The sequence below is a fragment of the Ranitomeya variabilis genome, chromosome 1 (genome assembly GCF_051348905.1).
Source record: "Ranitomeya variabilis isolate aRanVar5 chromosome 1, aRanVar5.hap1, whole genome shotgun sequence".
Lineage (NCBI taxonomy): Eukaryota > Metazoa > Chordata > Amphibia > Anura > Dendrobatidae > Ranitomeya > Ranitomeya variabilis.
In genome coordinates this window covers 220,308,347-220,329,911 of record NC_135232.1, presented here as the reverse complement: position 1 = coordinate 220,329,911, position 21,565 = coordinate 220,308,347, and the positions used below count along the sequence as shown (strand labels likewise).

General features: G+C 43.9%; 2 protein-coding genes across 4 annotated transcripts in view; one reads left to right on the top strand and one right to left on the bottom strand.

Annotated features, from left to right (window-relative positions):
• GPN3 (GPN-loop GTPase 3) overlaps positions 1–7,150 on the bottom strand; it is a 61,793-nt gene extending 54,643 nt beyond the window's left edge. Inside the window, exons 1-2 of the mRNA XM_077292819.1 lie at positions 6,994–7,150; positions 2,192–2,300 (exon numbers count right to left, since the gene is read on the bottom strand). Coding sequence (XP_077148934.1) covers positions 2,192–2,300; positions 6,994–7,041 — 157 coding nt within the window. The 5' untranslated portion in view covers positions 7,042–7,150. The remainder of the gene's footprint in view (positions 1–2,191; positions 2,301–6,993) is intronic.
• Positions 7,151–7,164: 14 nt separating this feature from the next.
• Positions 7,165–21,565, top strand: part of FAM216A (family with sequence similarity 216 member A) — a 31,172-nt gene continuing 16,771 nt past the window's right edge. For 2 of the 3 annotated variants that reach the window (XM_077292835.1, XM_077292828.1), the window contains exons 1-3: positions 7,165–7,399; positions 14,880–14,914; positions 17,738–17,862. In XM_077292835.1, coding sequence (XP_077148950.1) covers positions 7,308–7,399; positions 14,880–14,914; positions 17,738–17,862 — 252 coding nt within the window. In that variant the 5' untranslated portion in view covers positions 7,165–7,307. The remainder of the gene's footprint in view (positions 7,400–14,879; positions 14,915–17,737; positions 17,863–21,565) is intronic. The other variant, XM_077292832.1, reaches the window with a different exon arrangement.

Below are 21,565 nucleotides of genomic sequence, written 5' to 3'. Positions count from 1 at the left end.
TTGCAGTGGTGACAGCCAGGCTTCTCGGAGGGGTGAGTATATACATATGTTTTATTTTTATTCTTTATTTTTTACATGAATATGGATCCCAGGGCCTGAAGGAGAGTTTCCTCTCCTTCAGACCCTTGGAACATCCAGGATCGCTCCCTGCACATGCCGTACCTGGCGTATAAGACGACCCCCGACTTTTGGGACAATTTTTAGGGGTTAAAAAGTAGTCTTATACTCCGGAAAATACGGTACCTATTCTTCTCCACTGTCCAAAATTCCGTAAACTTAGCAGTTCAGTCAGCTGAGGGTCATACCAAATGGCTGTGTCTCATGTATTCCCCTATACCCCTCCATAGCTTTATTTTTTTCCACAGTTTTTCAAGCAACGCCAAAGTTGGAAACCTTTTAGGATTCAGACGAAATTTACCCGCCTCCAGAGCAGCTAGTAGCGGGCCCCTCCCCACCACATGAGAAATAACCTTCCCCACTGAACTTATAAGATCATGATCCCCCCCCATCCAACCAAATGCTGGCACTGGGACCCAAATGTAATACAACCATGGGTTGGGAACTGCCAAACCTCCATCCTCTTTTGGACGTTGCAACAGTTCTAACTTAATACGTGCTCGACCCCCTTTCCATATCAAATCATGGAAAATGGCGTTAATTTTATAAAATCTATTTTGAGGCAGCCAAATCGATGCATTGTGTAGCACATACAAAAGCTAAGGCATAAGTATCATCTTTATTAAGTTAGCACGCCCGGCCATTGTTAAATTTAAATTTCCTCCATGCCATAATCTTCTGTTTAAATTTACCTAGCAGCGGGTTCAAAATAAGTCTTTCATAATCTTCAATATTATTTGACACCCTGATGCCCACGTAAGTGAATTCTGTAACCACTTGAACCGGAGTTGGCTAATCTCCTACAACAAGTGTCCCACCATCCAGCGGTAACAAAACAGACTTATCCCAGTTAATGCAGATCCCAGATATACCAGCATATTGGTCTAGAACCTTCATCACAGTCCCCAGGGAACCCTCCGCATCTCCCAAAAATAGCAACATGTCATCAGCATAGAGTGCCCCTTTTCCTCATGTATCCCATATTTAAATCCTACAATATTTTGATCCCTTCTAAATCACTGCCACCAGTGGCTCTATTGCTATAGCAAACAAAGCAGATAAAGGACATCCCAGTCGTGTGCCTCTAAACAAGGAAAACCCATCATACATTCGCCCATTAACACGTACCTTGGCCCTAGGAGCAGTATACAACAACTGAACCCATTTGGTAAACACTTCCCCAAAGCCCATGTGCTGCAACGTAGCCCACAAGTATTTCCACTCTACGCTATCGAATGCCTTTGCCGCATCCAACGACAAGATCGCTCTATGCCCTTCACTATCCGCCTTCACTTGCATGTTAATAAAAAGTCTCCTCAAATTCGTTGCTGTGGATTTGTTAGGCATAAAGCCCACCTGATCCCCATGCACTATAGACGTTATAACTTTATTAAGACGGTTAGCCATCATTTTAGCCAGAAGTTTTGCATCCGTCGTTAGCAGTGAGATTGGGCGATACGAGGCCAGCTCAGTAGGGTCTTTGCCTTTCTTAGGGAGCACAACAATAACTGCCTCCCGCATGGACCGTGGGAGTTCACCTCTTTCCAATCCTGCCTTATATACTTCCAGCAAAGCGGGTAGCAAACATTTCCCTGATTTTTTGTATACTTCACCGGGCAAATCATCCCCCCCGGAGGAAGCTATAAAAGTAGATTTATTTTTTTAACTGAACAAGGCATCATCCAGGAGGCATAAGGGTATAACTAATTTCAGCAGTATACAACCTGTATGCCCATATTAATAACTCAAAAAGTTCAAAAGGGCGACATATTCCCTTTAAGATATGTGAATATTAGATCTGCAGGGCTGTGATCCCATGCTGTCCTGACTGTATACTCTTTTCCTTCCTCCCCTGCCCAGGAGCTGTGGTATGATCAGACTATGTCCCTGTACAGTCAGACACAGCCATTACACAGTACACAGCAGGGGCACATTTATAAGATTATCTCCACACAGGGACTTTTTTTTTTCACACATCCAGTTGTGAAAATTATTATACCAAGATCTCTTGGTTAAGGTGTACTTTGTTTGTGGGTAAACCCCTTTAATATAGGTATTTTGGGACACCGCTTACCTGCCATGACTGGGTAGTCAAAGTATTCAGCTGCAGGATCCAAATTTACAACCTGAACCGACCTGTTGAGAGCCTCGCAGTGCTGGACCATGGTAGAACAGTAGGTGCTCTGCCGAAAAGAGAAACACATCACAAGGAAAAGTGATTAGTGTAAAGGGGTGAGATGGTTCAAATCTACATTTCTGCAGCTTATAGCCATCTAATTGTAGAACTATAATTCCCAGCATGGGCGGACATACCGCCGGTTCAACCGATGCAGCTGCGCCGGTCTCCAGAGGCTCTGCAGGCAGGGACGGCGTTAGGGGCAGGCAGCTGCCTAGGGCCCCCACTTCCCAAGGGGCCCCTAGCTAGCAGCACATCACGCAGCTGCTATGGAGCCCCGTGAGGCAGGGGGGGCCCGCCTGCCGCCAGCGGCGACTCCCCCGCCGCATTGAACTATACCGGCGTTCGCCGGTATAGTTCAAAGCAACGATGGAGGAGAGAGCGTTAGATGACGCTCCCTCTCCCATCATTCCCCGCTCTGCCTCTGATGATGTCATCGCACACTCACTGTGTACCAGGCAGTGCAGCGGCAGCCGCCGAGACAGAAGCAGAGGGCAGTGCGGGCACGAGGAGAGGTGAGGAGTGTGGTTTTTTTTTTCTATAACAGTGAGTACTGGACTTCGGGGCCATTCTCGGGGGGGGGGGGGGGGGGGGGTTAAGATGCGGGCTGTGCTATATACTATGCGGCCTGTGCTATATACCAAGTGGCTGTGCTATATACTAGTACGCGGCCTGTGCTATATACTATGGGGGGTATATTCTATTCTATGGGGGAGGCCGTGTCATATACTATGTGGCTGTGTTATATACTATGTGTTATATACTATGTGTTATATACTATATATATTCTATTAAGGAGGCTGTGTTATATATTATGGGGGGTATATTATATTCTATGGAGGAGGCTGTGTTATATACTATGTGGCTCTGTTATATACTATGGGTGGTACATTATGCAATATACTCTATGGGGGAGGCTGTGTTATATACTATGGGGGGGCTGCATTATATACTATGGGGAGGTGGGCTGTATTATATTCTATGGGGAGCTGCATTAGATTTTATGAGGGAGGATTGCATCATACTCTTTGGGGCTACATTATATTCTATGAGGAAGTGGGCTGTTATATATTCTATTTGGGGCTACATTATATTCTATGGGGGCTGTATTATATTTATATTCTATGTGGGGTGACTGCATCATACTCTATGAGGGGGCTACATTATACTATATGAGTGGGGCTGCATTATATTCTATGGGGGGTTACATTATACTATATGTGGGCTGCATTATACTGTATCGAGAGCTATGGGGAATACATTATACTATATGGAGAACTAAGGGGTGCATTATACTATGGGAAGTGAATTGTACTACATGGATGACTATGGAGGTGCATTATACTATATGGAGCACTATGAGGAGTGCATTATACTATGTGGAGGACTATGGGGAGTGTATTATACTATATGGAGGACTATGGGGAGTGTATTATACTATATGGAGGACTATGGGGAGTGTATTATACTACACTCACTGGCCACTTTATTAGGTACACCTGTCCAACTTCTTGTTAACACTTAATTTCTAATCAGCCAATCACATGGCGGCAACTCAGTGCATTTAGGCATGTAGACATGGTCAAGACAATCTCCTGCAGTTCAAACCGAGCATCAGTATGGGGAAGAAAGGTGATTTGAGTGCCTTTGAACGTGGCATGGTTGTTGGTGCCAGAAGGGCTGGTCTGAGTATTTCAGAAACTGCTGATCTACTGGGATTTTCACGCACAACCATCTCTAGGGTTTACAGAGAATGGTCCGAAAAAGAAAAAAAATCCAGTGAGCGGCAGTTCTGTGGGCGGAAATGCCTTGTTGATGCCAGAGGAGAATGGGCAGACTGGTTCGAGCTGATAGAAAGGCAACAGTGACTCAAATCGCCACCCGTTACAACCAAGGTAGGCCTAAGAGCATCTCTGAACGCACAGTGCGTCAAACTTTGAGGCAGATGGGCTACAGCAGCAGAAGACCACACCGGGTACCACTCCTTTCAGCTAAGAACAGGAAACTGAGGCTACAATTTGCACAAGCTCATCGAAATTGGACAGTAGAAGATTGGAAAAACGTTGCTTGGTCTGATGAGTCTCGATTTCTGCTGCGACATTCGGATGGTAGGGTCAGAATTTGGCGTAAACAACATGAAAGCATGGATCCATCCTGCCTTGTATGGAGCATCTTTGGGATGTGCAGCCGACAAATCTGCGGCAACTGTGTGATGCCATCATGTCAATATGGACCAAAATCTCTGAGGAATGCTTCCAGCACCTTGTTGAATCTATGCCACGAAGAATTGAGGCAGTTCTGAAGGCAAAAGGGGGTCCAACCCGTTACTAGCATGGTGTACCTAATAAAGTGGCCGGTGAGTGTATATGGAGGACTATGCGGAGTGTATTATACTATATGGAGGACTATGGGGAGTGCATTATACTATATGGAGGACTATGGGGCGTGCATTTTACTATATGGAGGACTATGGGGCGTGCATTTTACTATATGGAGGACTATGGGGCGTGCATTTTACTATATGGAGGACTATGGGGCGTGCATTTTACTATATGGAGGACTATGGGGCGTGCATTTTACTATATGGAGGACTATGGGGCGTGCATTTTACTATATGGAGGACTATGGGGCGTGCATTTTACTATATGGAGGACTATGGGGCGTGCATTTTACTATATGGAGGACTATGGGGCGTGCATTTTACTATATGGAGGACTATGGGGCGTGCATTTTACTATGTGGAGGACTATGGGGCGTGCATTTTACTATATGGAGGACTATGGGGCGTGCATTTTACTATGTGGAGGACTATGGGGCGTGCATTTTACTATATGGAGGACTATGGGGCGTGCATTTTACTATATGGAGGACTATGGGGCGTGCATTTTACTATATGGAGGACTATGGGGCGTGCATTTTACTATATGGAGGACTATGGGGCGTGCATTTTACTATATGGAGGACTATGGGGTGTGCATTTTACTATATGGAGGACTATGGGGTGTGCATTTTACTATATGGAGGACTATGGGGTGTGCATTTTACTATATGGAGGACTATGGGGTGTGCACTTTACTATATAGAGGACTATGGGGTGTGCATTTTACAATATGGAGGACTGTAGTGCACATTATAACACATGGAGGACTATGGGGTGTATACTAAACAAGCAAAATGCTGCATATTCATCGAGTGATTGGATTGTTTATGCCGAAACAGATATCATTGTTCTCAGCAGCACTTCGCTGGTGTAAACTGTAGATGTGCTGCTGATAACATGATATTGTATGGTGATCTGATAGAGATCATTCTGTCCCCATCATTCTTTCTCAGTTGGTGTAAAGAGGCCAGGAAACAAGCGATCGACTTCAATATTGTCGATTACACTCGTTTAGCGGCCTGAACTCAGCGCATGTTAACACAACAGAAATGCTTCCGTGTGATGTGCAATATGTTAGCACTTGGGGCCCCATTTTAAACTTTGCCTAGGGCCCCACTTTGCCCAAAACCAGCCCTGCCTGCAGGGCGGCTAATATTGAGGGCAATCTGGTCAGTTTATCCGGCTCCGTGGGGCCCCTGGCCAGATTGCCCTCATGTGCAAAGGGCAGGGAGCAATCCCTGCAGCTCCACTGCCTGCAGGAGAAAATGGGAGCGGAGCTGCAGGGAATAGATCCGTCCTGCTTCCTGTCTCACACAGCAGCGGCTGAATGACAAAATTATTCAGTGCAGCGGCTGTGTGAGACAGGAAGCTGCCGGCGATGGTGCGGCTTCAGGATACAGTGCGCAGAGGTGAGGTGAGTGTGTGTATGCAGAGAGGTGAATGGTGCTGTGTGTGTGTGTGTGTGTGTGTGTGTGTGTGTGTGTGTGTGTGTGTGTGTGTGTGTGTGTGTGTGTAGATGGAGGAGAGGGAAATGATGGAGGTGGTGAATGGGCAATAATGGGGTGGTGGGGAGAAAGCAATAATGGAGGTGGTGAAGAGGGCAATAGGATGCAGGGGGAGGAGGACAATGAGGAGTGTGGGGGGTTGGGATAGGAGGAAAGGGGATTTATAATGGATTTAGGAACGGGGAGGTGGAGGAAGACGTTATCGATTATTAGGTTTAACCCAGTCCCTTAGTACATAGTGTACTCACGTGTACGTGTGTGTGTGTGTGTGTGTGTGTGTGTGTGTGTGTGTGTGTGTGTGTGTGTGTATCTTTGTCGCCTTAAAAAGGAGGGGGGCCCAGACACATTTCCTGCACAGGGGCCCCAAGCTGTCTGTGTCCGCCCCTGATTCCCAGCATGCCATGACATAATATACTGGGGCATATTTATAAATTGAATACAATCCATGGTTATACCAGTTAGGACAATCCTCTGAACAGAGTGGGCTGTAGGTGCTGCACTTTGCCTGCACTGACACAATGTAGCAGAAAGACTTGTGCAGCCGATTGCCCAGATGATTGTTGCCCATCATGGATACATTGGAGCAAACTCCCAGCTGAGGAAACTATTGTCAGTTTCAGCCTCTTAATAGAAACAACAAGGTTTCCTGTCACAAAGAGCCCAGACATAACACACAGGGAAACTAGAAAAGCGAAGCTAATGTGCGGCGGGTATAACTGTCCTCCATTCCCATCAGTCTGTGTGCAGTGTACGGGCAGTGTCACTGTCGGTACCACAGCTAGTAGCCAGGGACACCCCGTGTCAGCAGACCTCACCTTCCCGCTGCCCGCCGGCCCCATCACAAGCTGCGCATAGCGAGGCATGGTCTCTGTACTTGACGCCGGGCCACCATGAATTGGAGTGTGGTTTTACTTCCGGGACAGTACGGAGGCCGCAACTGCTCAATCCGCGAATGCAGTGGATAATAGCGGTAACTCGGCTAAAAGTCTGCGCATGCGCTGCAGTTATTGACTTCTCTCTTCGAGAGCATTCGGGGAGGCGACAGATGTGATTCCCACAGCGCTCGTGTCACCATGGAAACCGGGTATATTCCTAGAAGGCTGGTACCTGGGAGAGGCAGCTAGAGAAGATGGAGGGACACGCAGCCTGCAAGGCCCCTGCTTCTAAGGAGAAGGAGATGCCACCAGATGTGAAGCAGGACCAAAAGAAGGTCACTGTAAGGTCAGTGTGTATGCATGCTACTGAGAGCTATACTATAGTGGTACGTTCTATATTATACTGCATATTATGTGCTATGTATTGTTATACTAAATAAACTCTAAATGAGTATATACTATATATTATATTGTAATATTATAAGCTATATATTATATTGTAATACTGTAAGCTATATACTATATATTATATTTCTATCATGTATGTTAATATATATGATACACAATATGTTATATTGTTATACTGTATATAATTATATATCATATTGTTATACTGTGTATTATATTCTATATATTGTTATAATGTATGTTATCATACATTATATTGTTATACTGTATATTATATACTATATATTATTCAATATATTTTATTGCTTAAATGTATGTAAATATAAAATATGTATGCTATACAATATATTATATTGTTATACTATATATTATTATATATTCTGTTGTAATACTGTATATTATATACTGTGCATTACATTGTTATACTGTATATTATATGCTACATATTATTAGTCTGTATGTTATATACTATATATTATATTGCTATAATGTATGTTGATATATAATATGATATACTGTATATTATTATATATTCTGTTATACTGTATATTATATACTGTGCATTAAACTGTTATACTGTTTATTACGTTATATACTATATATTGTTATAATGTATATTATATATATGTATATATATATTATATACTAGATGGTGGCCCGATTCTAACGCATCGGATATTCTAGAATATGTATGCGTAGTGTATAGCACAGCCCACCTAGTATATTGCGCAGCCCACGCAGTATATTGCACAGCCCACTCAGTACATTGCGCAGCCCACGCAGTACATTGCGCAGCCCACGTAGTACATTGCGCAGCCCACGTAGTACATTGCGCAGCCCACGCAGTACATTGCGCAGCCCACGTAGTACATTGCGCAGCCCACGCAGTACATTGCGCAGCCCACGCAGTACATTGCGCAGCCCACGCAGTACATTGCTCAGCCCACGTAGTACATTGCTCAGCCCACGTAGTACATTGCGCAGCCCACGCAGTACATTGCGCAGCCCACGTAGTACATTGCGCAGCCCACGCAGTACATTGCGCAGCCCACGTAGTACATTGCGCAGCCCACGTAGTACATTGCGCAGCCCACGTAGTACATTGCGCAGCCCACGTAGTACATTGCGCAGCCCACGTAGTACATTGCGCAGCCCACGTAGTACATTGCGCAGCCCATGTTGTATATTGCGCAGCCCACGTATACAGCAATGTGGGCATGATATACCTGTTAAAAAAAAAAGAATTAAAATAAAAAATAGTTATATATTCTCACCTTCCGTTGGCCCCTGGATCCAGGAAGCGGTTACCGACACTCTTCGTGCACTCCGGTCTGAAGAGTGCATTGCGGTCTCGCGAGATTGCAATGCATTGAGCGGTTACCGGAGCGTTGTGTGTTGTGAAATTGGATTTTGGGCTCCCCCGGTGGCCACTGGTGGAATTGAACTGGTGTGCATCATCCTCTCTGTTCACCTGTTCCATCAGGATGTGGGAGTCGCTATTTAGCCTTGCTCCTCTGTCACTTCCATGCCGGTCAACATTGTAATCAGAAGCCTTTCTGTGCATGTTCCTGCTGCTAGACAACTCCCAGCTAAGTTGGACTTAGTCCTTGTTTGTTTTTGCATTTTGTTCCAGTTCACAGCTGTAGTTTCGTTTCTGTGTCTGGAAAGCTCTTGTGATCTGAAATTGCCACTCTGATGTTATGAGTTAATACTAGAGTCTTAAAGTAATTTCAGGATGGTATTTTGATAGGGTTTTCAGCTGACCATGAAAGTGCCCTTTCTGTCTTCCTGCTATCTAGTAAGCGGACCTCAATTTTGCTAAACCTATTTTCATACTACGTTTGTCATTTCATCTAAAATCACCGCCAATATTTGTGGGGGCCTCTGTCTGCCTTTCGGGGAAATTTCTCTAGAGGTGAGCCAGGACTATATTTTCCTCTGCCATGATTAGTTAGTCCTCCGGCCGGCGCTGGGCGTCTAGGGATAAAACGCAGGCTACGCTACCCGGCTACTGTTAGTTGTGCGGCAGGTTTAGTTCATGGTCAGTTTAGTTTCCATCCTTCCAAGAGCTAGTTCGTATGTTTGCTGGGCTATGTTCTCTTGCCATTGAGAACCATAACAGTTTGACCGGCCTAAAGGGTTAAATTAATTGACAGAGAAAGGAGAGAAAAGAGAAGTCTGCTGAAGATTTTTTTTTTTTTTTTTTTTCTCAGTTCTGAGTGTGCTTGTAATTGAATCTCTTGCAAGTCTGCCTATATTGCAGCCTTTCTCTCTCTCTCTCCTTCTAATCCTGGAATGGCTCTGTGTTCACCTGTTTAAAATGGATATTCAGAGTTTAGCTGCAGGTTTGAATAATCTCACCACGAAAGTTCAAAACTTACAAGATTTTGTTGTTCATGTTCCTATATCTGAACCTAGAATTCCTTTGCCTGAATTTTTCTCGGGGAATAGATCTTGCTTTCAAAATTTCAAAAATAATTGCAAGTTGTTTTTGTCCCTGAAATCTCGCTCTGCTGGAGATCCTGCTCAGCAGGTCAGGATTGTGATTTCTTTGCTCCGGGGCGACCCTCAGGATTGGGCTTTTGCATTGGCTCCAGGGGATCCTGCGTTGCTCAATGTGGATGCGTTTTTTCTGGCCTTGGGGTTGCTTTATGAGGAACCTCAGTTAGAACTTCAGGCGGAAAAGGCCTTGATGTCCCTATCTCAGGGGCAAGACGAAGCTGAAATATACTGCCAGAAATTCCGTAAATGGGCTGTGCTTACTCAGTGGAATGAGTGCGCCCTGGCGGCGAATTTCAGAGAGGGTCTCTCTGATGCCATTAAGGATGTTATGGTGGGGTTCCCTGTGCCTGCGGGTCTGAATGAGTCCATGACAATGGCTATCCAGATCGATAGGCGTCTGCGGGAGCGCAAACCTGTGCACCATTTGGCGGTGTCTACTGAGAAGACGCCAGAGAATATGCAATGTGATAGAATTCTGTCCAGAAGTGAACGGCAGAATTTTAGACGAAAAAATGGGTTGTGCTTTTATTGTGGTGATTCAACTCATGTTATATCAGCATGCTCTAAGCGTACTAAGAAGCTTGATAAGTCAGTTTCAATTGGCACTTTACAGTCTAAGTTTATTCTATCTGTGACCCTGATTTGTTCTTTATCATCTATTACCGCGGATGCCTATGTCGACTCTGGCGCCGCTTTGAGTCTTATGGATTGGTCCTTTGCCAAACGCTGTGGGTATGATTTGGAGCCTCTTGAAACTCCTATACCCCTGAAGGGGATTGACTCCACCCCATTGGCTAGCAATAAACCACAATACTGGACACAAGTAACTATGCGGATTAATCCGGATCACCAGGAGATTATTCGCTTTCTTGTGCTGTATAACCTACATGATGTGTTGGTGCTTGGATTGCCATGGCTGCAATCTCATAACCCAGTCCTTGACTGGAAAGCTATGTCTGTGTTAAGCTGGGGATGTAAGGGGACGCATGGGGACGTACCTGTGGTTTCCATTTCATCATCTATTCCCTCTGAGATTCCTGAATTCTTGACTGAATATCGTGACGTTTTTGAAGAACCTAAGCTTGGTTCATTACCTCCGCACCGGGAGTGCGATTGTGCCATAGATTTGATTCCGGGTAGTAAATACCCTAAGGGTCGTTTATTTAATCTGTCTGTGCCTGAACATGCTGCTATGCGAGAATATATAAAGGAGTCCTTGGAAAAGGGACATATTCGTCCTTCGTCATCTCCCTTAGGAGCCGGTTTTTTCTTTGTGGCTAAGAAAGATGGCTCTTTGAGGCCGTGCATTGATTATCGGCTTTTGAATAAAATCACGGTTAAATATCAATATCCGTTGCCACTGCTGACTGATTTGTTTGCTCGCATAAAGGGGGCCAAGTGGTTCTCTAAGATAGATCTTCGTGGGGCGTATAATTTGGTGCGAATTAAGCAGGGGGATGAGTGGAAAACCGCATTTAATACGCCCGAGGGCCACTTTGAGTATTTGGTGATGCCTTTTGGTCTTTCAAATGCCCCTTCAGTCTTTCAGTCCTTTATGCATGACATTTTCCGTGATTATTTGGATAAATTTATGATTGTGTATCTGGATGATATTTTGATTTTTTCGGATGACTGGGACTCTCATGTCCAGCAGGTCAGGAGGGTTTTTCAGGTTTTGCGGTCTAATTCCTTGTGTGTGAAGGGTTCTAAGTGCGTTTTTGGGGTTCAAAAGATTTCCTTTTTGGGATATATTTTTTCCCCCTCTTCCATCGAGATGGATCCTGTCAAGGTTCAGGCTATTTGTGATTGGACGCAACCCTCTTCTCTTAAGAGTCTTCAGAAATTTTTGGGCTTTGCTAACTTTTATCGTCGATTTATTGCTGGTTTTTCTGATGTTGTTAAACCATTGACTGATTTGACTAAGAAGGGTGCTGATGTTGCTGATTGGTCCCCTGCTGCTGTGGAGGCCTTTCGGGAGCTTAAGCGCCGCTTTTCTTCCGCCCCTGTGTTGCGTCAGCCTGATGTTGCTCTTCCTTTTCAGGTTGAGGTCGACGCTTCTGAAATCGGAGCTGGGGCGGTTTTGTCGCAGAGAAGTTCCGATTGCTCCGTGATGAGACCTTGTGCTTTTTTCTCGCGTAAATTTTCGCCCGCCGAGCGGAATTATGATGTTGGGAATCGGGAGCTTTTGGCCATGAAGTGGGCTTTTGAGGAGTGGCGTCATTGGCTTGAGGGGGCTAGACATCAGGTGGTGGTATTGACTGACCACAAAAATCTAATTTATCTTGAGTCCGCCAGACGCCTGAATCCTAGACAGGCGCGCTGGTCGTTGTTTTTCTCTCGGTTTAATTTTGTGGTGTCCTACCTGCCGGGTTCTAAGAATGTTAAGGCGGATGCCCTTTCTAGGAGTTTTGAGCCTGACTCCCCTGGTAATTCTGAACCTACAGGTATCCTTAAGCATGGAGTGATATTGTCTGCCGTTTCTCCAGACCTGCGGCGGGCCTTGCAGGAGTTTCAGGCGGATAGACCTGATCGTTGCCCACCTGGTAGACTGTTTGTTCCTGATGATTGGACCAGTAAAGTCATTTCTGAGGTTCATTCTTCTGCGTTGGCAGGTCATCCTGGAATCTTTGGTACCAGGGATTTGGTGGCAAGGTCCTTCTGGTGGCCTTCCCTGTCTCGAGATGTGCGAGGCTTCGTGCAGTCTTGTGACGTTTGTGCTCGGGCCAAGCCTTGTTGTTCTCGGGCTAGTGGATTGTTGTTGCCCTTGCCTATTCCGAAGAGGCCCTGGACGCACATCTCGATGGATTTTATTTCGGATCTTCCTGTTTCTCAGAAGATGTCTGTCATCTGGGTGGTGTGTGATCGTTTCTCTAAGATGGTCCATTTGGTTCCCCTGCCTAAGTTGCCTTCTTCTTCCGAGTTGGTTCCTCTGTTTTTTCAAAATGTGGTCCGTTTGCATGGTATTCCGGAGAATATCGTTTCTGACAGAGGTACCCAATTCGTGTCTAGATTTTGGCGAGCATTCTGTGCTAGGATGGGCATAGATTTGTCTTTCTCGTCTGCTTTCCATCCTCAGACTAATGGCCAGACCGAGCGGACGAATCAGACCTTGGAGACATATTTGAGGTGTTTTGTGTCTGCAGATCAGGATGATTGGGTTGCTTTTTTGCCTTTAGCGGAGTTTGCCCTCAATAATCGGGCCAGTTCTGCCACCTTGGTGTCTCCCTTTTTCTGTAATTCGGGGTTTCATCCTCGATTTTCTTCTGGTCAGGTGGAATCTTCGGATTGTCCTGGAGTGGATGCTGTGGTGGAGAGGTTGCATCAGATTTGGGGGCAGGTAGTGGACAATTTGAAGTTGTCCCAGGAGAAGACTCAGCTTTTGCCAACCGCCGGCGTCGGGTTGGTCCTCGGCTTTGTGTTGGGGACTTGGTGTGGTTGTCTTCTCGTTTTGTCCCTATGAGGGTTTCTTCTCCCAAGTTTAAGCCTCGGTTCATCAGCCCGTACAAGATATTGGAGATTCTTAACCCTGTGTCTTTCCGTTTGGACCTCCCTGCATCTTTTTCTATTCATAATGTTTTTCATCGGTCATTATTGCGCAGGTATGAGGTACCGGTTGTGCCTTCCGTTGAGCCTCCTGCTCCGGTGTTGGTTGAGGGCGAGTTGGAGTACGTTGTGGAAAAAATCTTGGACTCCCGTGTTTCCAGACGGAAACTCCAGTATCTGGTCAAATGGAAGGGATACGGTCAGGAGGATAATTCTTGGGTGACTGCCTCTGATGTTCATGCCTCCGATTTGGTCCGTGCCTTTCATAGGGCTCATCCTGATCGCCCTGGTGGTTCTGGTGAGGGTTCGGTGCCCCCTCCTTGAGGGGGGGGTACTGTTGTGAAATTGGATTTTGGGCTCCCCCGGTGGCCACTGGTGGAATTGAACTGGTGTGCATCATCCTCTCTGTTCACCTGTTCCATCAGGATGTGGGAGTCGCTATTTAGCCTTGCTCCTCTGTCACTTCCATGCCGGTCAACATTGTAATCAGAAGCCTTTCTGTGCATGTTCCTGCTGCTAGACAACTCCCAGCTAAGTTGGACTTAGTCCTTGTTTGTTTTTGCATTTTGTTCCAGTTCACAGCTGTAGTTTCGTTTCTGTGTCTGGAAAGCTCTTGTGATCTGAAATTGCCACTCTGATGTTATGAGTTAATACTAGAGTCTTAAAGTAATTTCAGGATGGTATTTTGATAGGGTTTTCAGCTGACCATGAAAGTGCCCTTTCTGTCTTCCTGCTATCTAGTAAGCGGACCTCAATTTTGCTAAACCTATTTTCATACTACGTTTGTCATTTCATCTAAAATCACCGCCAATATTTGTGGGGGCCTCTGTCTGCCTTTCGGGGAAATTTCTCTAGAGGTGAGCCAGGACTATATTTTCCTCTGCCAGGATTAGTTAGTCCTCCGGCCGGCGCTGGGCGTCTAGGGATAAAACGCAGGCTACGCTACCCGGCTACTGTTAGTTGTGCGGCAGGTTTAGTTCATGGTCAGTTTAGTTTCCATCCTTCCAAGAGCTAGTTCGTATGTTTGCTGGGCTATGTTCTCTTGCCATTGAGAACCATAACAGTTGTGAGGAGCGGGAAAGGCACCGGAAGGTGAGTATATGATGATTTTTTATTTTTTTATTATTTTTAACATTAGATTTTTTTACTATTGAAGCTGCATAGTCAGCATGACAGACAAGAGGCCGCGACCAATTAATATCCGGGACAGACAGACAGACGGAAGTACCCCTTAGACAATTATATAGTAGATTATATTATTTTCTATATATTATTATTCTATATGTTATACTAGATATTATATTGATTTAATGTATATTCTTATGTACTATGTTATATTCTTTACACACAGCTACATCTTTTTTTTTTTTCAGGACCATGGGTTTTAGTCACAAGGATCTTGAAGAAGGTGAGTGTGAGATCAGATTTCTGTCCTATTAATTACTATTCCCAGATACAAGCCACTTTGGCAGGTACTTATTTAACTGCTGAAAGCTGTGACCAGCCAGACATCTTTTGCCTAACTGGTCCTTCTTGTAATACATGGATGGGTCAAGTACACAAAAGCTGAGGTCACTGATAAAGGGAAACGGCAGCAACAATAGTGGTTGACAACCAGAGGTAGTGCGGGATGGGACGGTGTGCAACAATTAGGAGAAAATTCATATGCAAATTATACTGCATTGGGAACGTATGTATGCACCTGCAGTCCATAGCGCCTCTTCACTTCTCCTTTCCTAGAGGTGTGCACTGCGCACTCTGCTGATTGAATGACAGTGTAGACAGTCTCAGCTGTAAGACATCACCTCTCCCTTTGGACCAAATTGGCTGGGACATGCGCAGTACAAGATCAGGATTTGAGCATAGTAACATATTTTACATGTATCAGCCAAAAGAAAAGCTCTGCGTGGGTGAGATATTTCAGCCAGAGACAGTGGTGACGTAATATAGCAGAGACTATGGCTCCAATTCATTACTGCACTTGTTGAGTTTTTAGCATATTTGTACCTTTTTTGTTTGCACAATGTTCAACTTTTCATTTTTTACTTTTATGAAACCTGTTTTAAATGTGTTCGCCTTTTTTTTTAGTTTGCTACTTTGTATGAAGATTAAGGTTTCCAGAAGTTCTCTACAAATTATTTGCGACTTTTTGAAAAGTTGCAAAATTTTTTGCCAGTATCCTCCTGTCCCCATCCCAGAGATATTTTACTTACACTTGAAAGTCCTGTGCAATTTTTGCTCCATTTTGCAAAATGTATAACATTTTGCCCTAATAAAAAGTTGCAAAACACCATAAAAACAAAGATAAAGAGTGTTTCACATTCTGAGCAAAATTCTATAACTGCATGCACCATTTTGAAGAATTGGGTATAAAAATGGCAACAAATATTACAAAACAAAAAAGAAAATTGACTAATCAGGAAAGTAATGAATATAACCTTTTGTCTCCACTGTCAAGTAGCAAAGGACGGCGCTGGGTGGGAAGAAGTGAAAGGAGCTATGGACTGCAAGTGCATCATTACACCCCAAGTGCACTTGAAGTCTAATTTGCATATGGCTTAAAAGACAAATTTTGCTGCTGTGGAGCAACAGATTGCAAACAAACCAGGTATCCTTGCAACTATTGCACACTACCACATCCTGCACTACTTCTGGTTACCTACCAAAAATGTGGCTTGTCGGTTTCCTTCCACGTTAGCTACCAGAGTCACTTCTTAAAAGCGAACCTGTCACCAGTTTTGGCCACTATAAGATACGGCTACTGCCTTTCAGGGCTTATCTACAGCGTTCTACTGTACAATGTTGTAGATAAGCCCCCGATCCAACCTGAAAGAGAAAAATAACTTTTATTATACTCACCGTGTCGCAGGTCCGGGTCCGGCGCCTCCCATCCTCTTGCGATGCCACCCTCCTGTTGCTTCATTGCTTTCTGGCATCGCGCTCCTGCGCAGGCGAGGGCAGAGCAAAGTACTGCAGTGCGCAGGCGCTGGGCCTCTCTGAACTTTCCTGGCACCTACACACAGCAGTACTTTGGTCTTCCCTCAACAGGGCAGAGAAGTACGCCTGCGCAGAAGCGAGATGCCGGGAAGCAATGAAGTAACAGGAGGGCGGCATTACAAGAAGATGGGAGGCGCCGGACCCAGACCTGCGACACCCATCGGATCGCCCCCCCCCCCCCCCCGGTGAGTATAATAAAACCTATTTTTCTCATCTTGCAGGTCAGACCGGGGGCTTATGTACAGCATTAAAGAATGCTGTAGAAAAGCCCTGAAAAGCAGTGGCCGTATCTTATATCGGCCAAAACTGCTGACAGGTTCCCTTTAATTAACTTACATGCTCTAAAAGGTTTTCTAGTATTGCAGCCAATAAGACCTTAGGACTGACCTCAATCATGTGTATGTTAGTAAATATTGTAGTGTTACTATCTTGCCTTATCTAGATCGCCAGCAATACAACAGAGAACTAATGGAGTTTTACAGTCTTTTTTAAAGGTAAGGAACAGGAAGGGATGCTTATAAAATAAACAAAGAAAGCATACTTGTCCCGGGAATCTGTCCTGCGCTCCAAAACTGCTGCTCCCATTATTGCTCCTGGGCCAGTAAAGATGACATCATAACCACCTGTCCACTGACTGGCTGCAGGGTCAGGTGAATGGTAGTCATAATGTCATCTCTTCTGGTCTGGCAGAGACAGTTGTAGGGAAGGGCAGATTTCTGGGGTAAGCATGCCTTTTTTGTTTTATTTTTAATCTTCCCTTCCATGGCTTACATAAATAAAAAACACAGGAAACGCCTTTTTATGATAATAAGAGGACAGTGTTCATCTGCCCCAGTCTACACGGTGAAGCTGACATGAAAGCTACATGAAATTGTCAACTTATTCTGACTCCTTAGATTTTTTATGTTTCAGATTAATAAAAAAACATGTTAATAATAAAAGCCTGATTTAAATAATGTTTTTTTTTCATGATCATACCTTAATTTTAAGATAGTTATAACAAATAAATGTCAGGGATTCCTCTCATTGCAGTGGGGCAGCTGGACTAACTCTTGACATTTGCAGTGAGGGTAATAGATTGGTTTTAAGCAGCTTCGATCAATTTTCCTCCAGGACATCCAAAGTGAATCCCCTTCTTATGGCAATGAATATGCAAATAGGTGTTTCTGTGTATTCTGTGCAGGATCACTGCATGGAATATTGTAGAGGAAGAATTGTTTCCATTTTTTTAAAGGAACTCATGCTAATATGAATTCAAAGGAACCACAGAAAGGATGCAGACTGCAGAGTGTTCCTTTAAGACAGCAGGTTAAAACTGTCAAAATTCCAAGGACTATGAAGAATGAAGCATATCTGAAGGTAGAGTCTTTTTTTTCTTATGGCACTTTAGTGTACAAATAGCAGAAACTATAAAGTAAAATGTAGGCGTCACACTCAGCGTAGGGAAATACGGTCCGTATTTTACGGCCGTAATACGCAGAAATTTTCACAAAACACTGTTCCGTATTCAATGCGAGGATGCGATTTTTACGGACAAATGTATCCGTGTGTCATCCGTATGGCATTTTTTTTGCGCAGGCTTGCAAAATGGACATATCATGGATCCATCGGCTAAAATATTCCTAAAAACATATATACAGTATATATATATATATATATATATATACAGTGGGGCAAAAAAGTATTTAGTCAGTCAGCAATAGTGCAAGTTCCACCACTTAAAAAGATGAGAGGCGTCTGTAATTTACATCATAGGTAGACCTCAACTATGGGAGACAAACTGAGAAAAAAAAATCCAGAAAATCACATTGTCTGTTTTTTTATCATTTTATTTGCATATTATGGTGGAAAATAAGTATTTGGTCAGAAACAAAATTTCATCTCAATACATTGTAATATATCCTTTGTTGGCAATGACAGAGGTCAAACGTTTTCTGTAAGTCTTCACAAGGTTGCCACACACTGTTGTTGGTATGTTGGCCCATTCCTCCATGCAGATCTCCTCTAGAGCAGTGATGTTTTTGGCTTTTCGCTTGGCAACACGGACTTTCAACTCCCTCCAAAGGTTTTCTATAGGGTTGAGATCTGGAGACTGGCTAGGCCACTCCAGGACCTTGAAATGCTTCTTACGAAGCCACTCCTTCGTTGCCCTGGCGGTGTGCTTTGGATCATTGTCATGTTGAAAGACCCAGCCACGTTTCATCTTCAATGCCCTTGCTGATGGAAGGAGGTTTGCACTCAAAATCTCACGATACATGGCCCCATTCATTCTTTCATGTACCCGGATCAGTCGTCCTGGCCCCTTTGCAGAGAAACAGCCCCAAAGCATGATGTTTCCACCACCATGCTTTACAGTAGGTATGGTGTTTGATGGATGCAACTCAGTATTCTTTTTCCTCCAAACACGACAAGTTGTGTTTCTACCAAACAGTTCCAGTTTGGTTTCATCAGACCATAGGACATTCTCCCAAAACTCCTCTGGATCATCAAATGCTCTCTAGCAAACTTCAGACGGGCCCGGACATGTACTGGCTTAAGCAGTGGGACACGTCTGGCACTGCAGGATCTGAGTCCATGGTGGCGTAGTGTGTTACTTATGGTAGGCCTTGTTACATTGGTCCCAGCTCTCTGCAGTTCATTCACTAGGTCCCCCCACGTGGTTCTGGGATTTTTGCTCACCGTTCTTGTGATCATTCTGACCCCACGGGGTGGGATTTTGCGTGGAGCCCCAGATCAAGGGAGATTATCAGTGGTCTTGAATGTCTTCCATTTTCTAATTATTGCTCCCACTGTTGATTTCTTCACTCCAAGCTGGTTGGCTATTGCAGATTCAGTCTTCCCAGCCTGGTGCAGGGCTACAATTTTGTTTCTGGTGTCCTTTGACAGCTCTTTGGTCTTCACCATAGTGGAGTTTGGAGTCAGACTGTTTGAGGGTGTGCACAGGTGTCTTTTTATACTGATAACAAGTTTAAACAGGTGCCATTACTACAGGTAATGAGTGGAGGAAAGAGGAGACTCTTAAAGAAGAAGTTACAGGTCTGTGAGAGCCAGAAATCTTGATTGTTTGTTTCTGACCAAATACTTATTTTCCACCATAATATGCAAATAAAATGATAAAAAAACAGACAATGTGATTTTCTGGATTTTTTTTTCTCAGTTTGTCTCCCATAGTTGAGGTCTACCTATGATGTAAATTACAGACGCCTCTCATCTTTTTAAGTGGTGGAACTTGCACTATTGCTGACTGACTAAATACTTTTTTGCCCCGCTGTATATATATATATATATACATATATATATATATATATATATATATATATATATATATATATATATATATATATATATATATATATATATATATATATATATATAAAATCAGTGAGACATATATATATATATAATTCAGCCCAAGATAGCATAAAAGCCGGTAATTCAATTGCCGGCTTTTGCTCACTCCTTCACAAACCCGACAGGATATGAGACATGGTTTACATACGGTAAACCATCTCATATCCCTTTTTTATTACATATTCCTCTTTAGTAATGTAACAAGTGTCTGTGTGTAAAATTTTGAAGCTCTATTAAATTAAAGGGTTAAAGCTCGGAAAAAAATGGCGTGGGCTCAAGCGCAATTTTCTCCGCCAGAGTGGGAAAGCCAGTGACTGAGGGCAGATATTAATAACCTAGGGAGGGACCATGGTTATAGGACCCCCCCTGGCTAAAAACATCTGCCCCCAGCCACCCCAGAAAAGGCACATCTGGAAGATGCGCCTATTCTGGCACTTAGCCTCTCTCTTCCCACTCCCGTGTAGCGGTGGGATATGGGGTAATGAAGGGTTAATGTCACCTTGCTATTGTAAGGTGACATTAAGCCAGGTTAATAATGGAGAGGCGTCAATTATGACACCTATCCATTATTAATCCAATAGTATGAAATGGTTAATAAAACACACACACACATTATTAAAAAGTATTTTAATGTAATAAAGACACAGGGTGTTTTAATATTTTATTATACTCTCAATCCACCTGAAGACCCTTGGTCACCTGAAATAAAGTTAAACAAAACAAACAACAATATTCCATACCTTCCGTCGATCAGTCTTGTCCCACGCTGTAAATCTATCTGAAGGGGTTAAATCATTTTACACCCAGGAGCTCTGCTAATGCAGCTGTGCTCCTGTCTGTAAAATTTGGTGAATGAATGGAATGCAGGGGAATGTACTGTAGTTACCTCGAGTCGCGGTGATGCGCCCTCTGCTGGATGAACTCATATGAACTTTTTGGTTCACCCCAGTTATTGTGGTCTGATGAATATTTTTTGAGGAGCTAATGTCTGATTTGACTACATAGTCTCTGATATTTTTACCCCTACGGTAAGAAAACAGTGGAGGTTCCCTAAATTCTTTTATACCTGGTAGGCAATTGCCTAACATACCCCAATGTTTCCTAATGATCTCTGCTATATTCCCACTTTCTTCTGTATATGTCATTACACATGATATCCTAGTTAATGTTTTTTTCTTGCCACTTTTTCCAAGTAGTTCCCTTCTATCTTTCCTTAGGACTGTATGTTTCACTGTATCCAACAATCCCTTTGGGTACCCCCTATCCAAAAATTTCTTCACTAGAGTATCTATGACACCCTTTACCTCCCTTTCCTCCTTCACAATTCTACGTACTCTCAATAGTTGACTAAGAGGTATTGACCTCACCATGCTGCGAGGATGCTGGCTATCAAAAGTTAAAAGGTTGTTTTTATCCGTTTCCTTTACAAATAACGTGGTTATCAATTCCCCATTGTTTTGTCTAATGGAGACATCTAAAAATTGTATACTGGACCTGGACGAGACCAACGTGAATTTAATGGTCTCATCTATTTCATTCAAATACTGATGAAAATCCTCAAGCTCTCTCTGTGCCCGTCCATAGGAGGAAGACATCGTCTATGTATCTCCACCACACCCGCACATGCTGGAAGTTGTGGGACACATAGACGAGGTCCTCCTCCAGGACACTCATGACAAGATTTGCATATGTGGGGGCCATATTGGCCCCC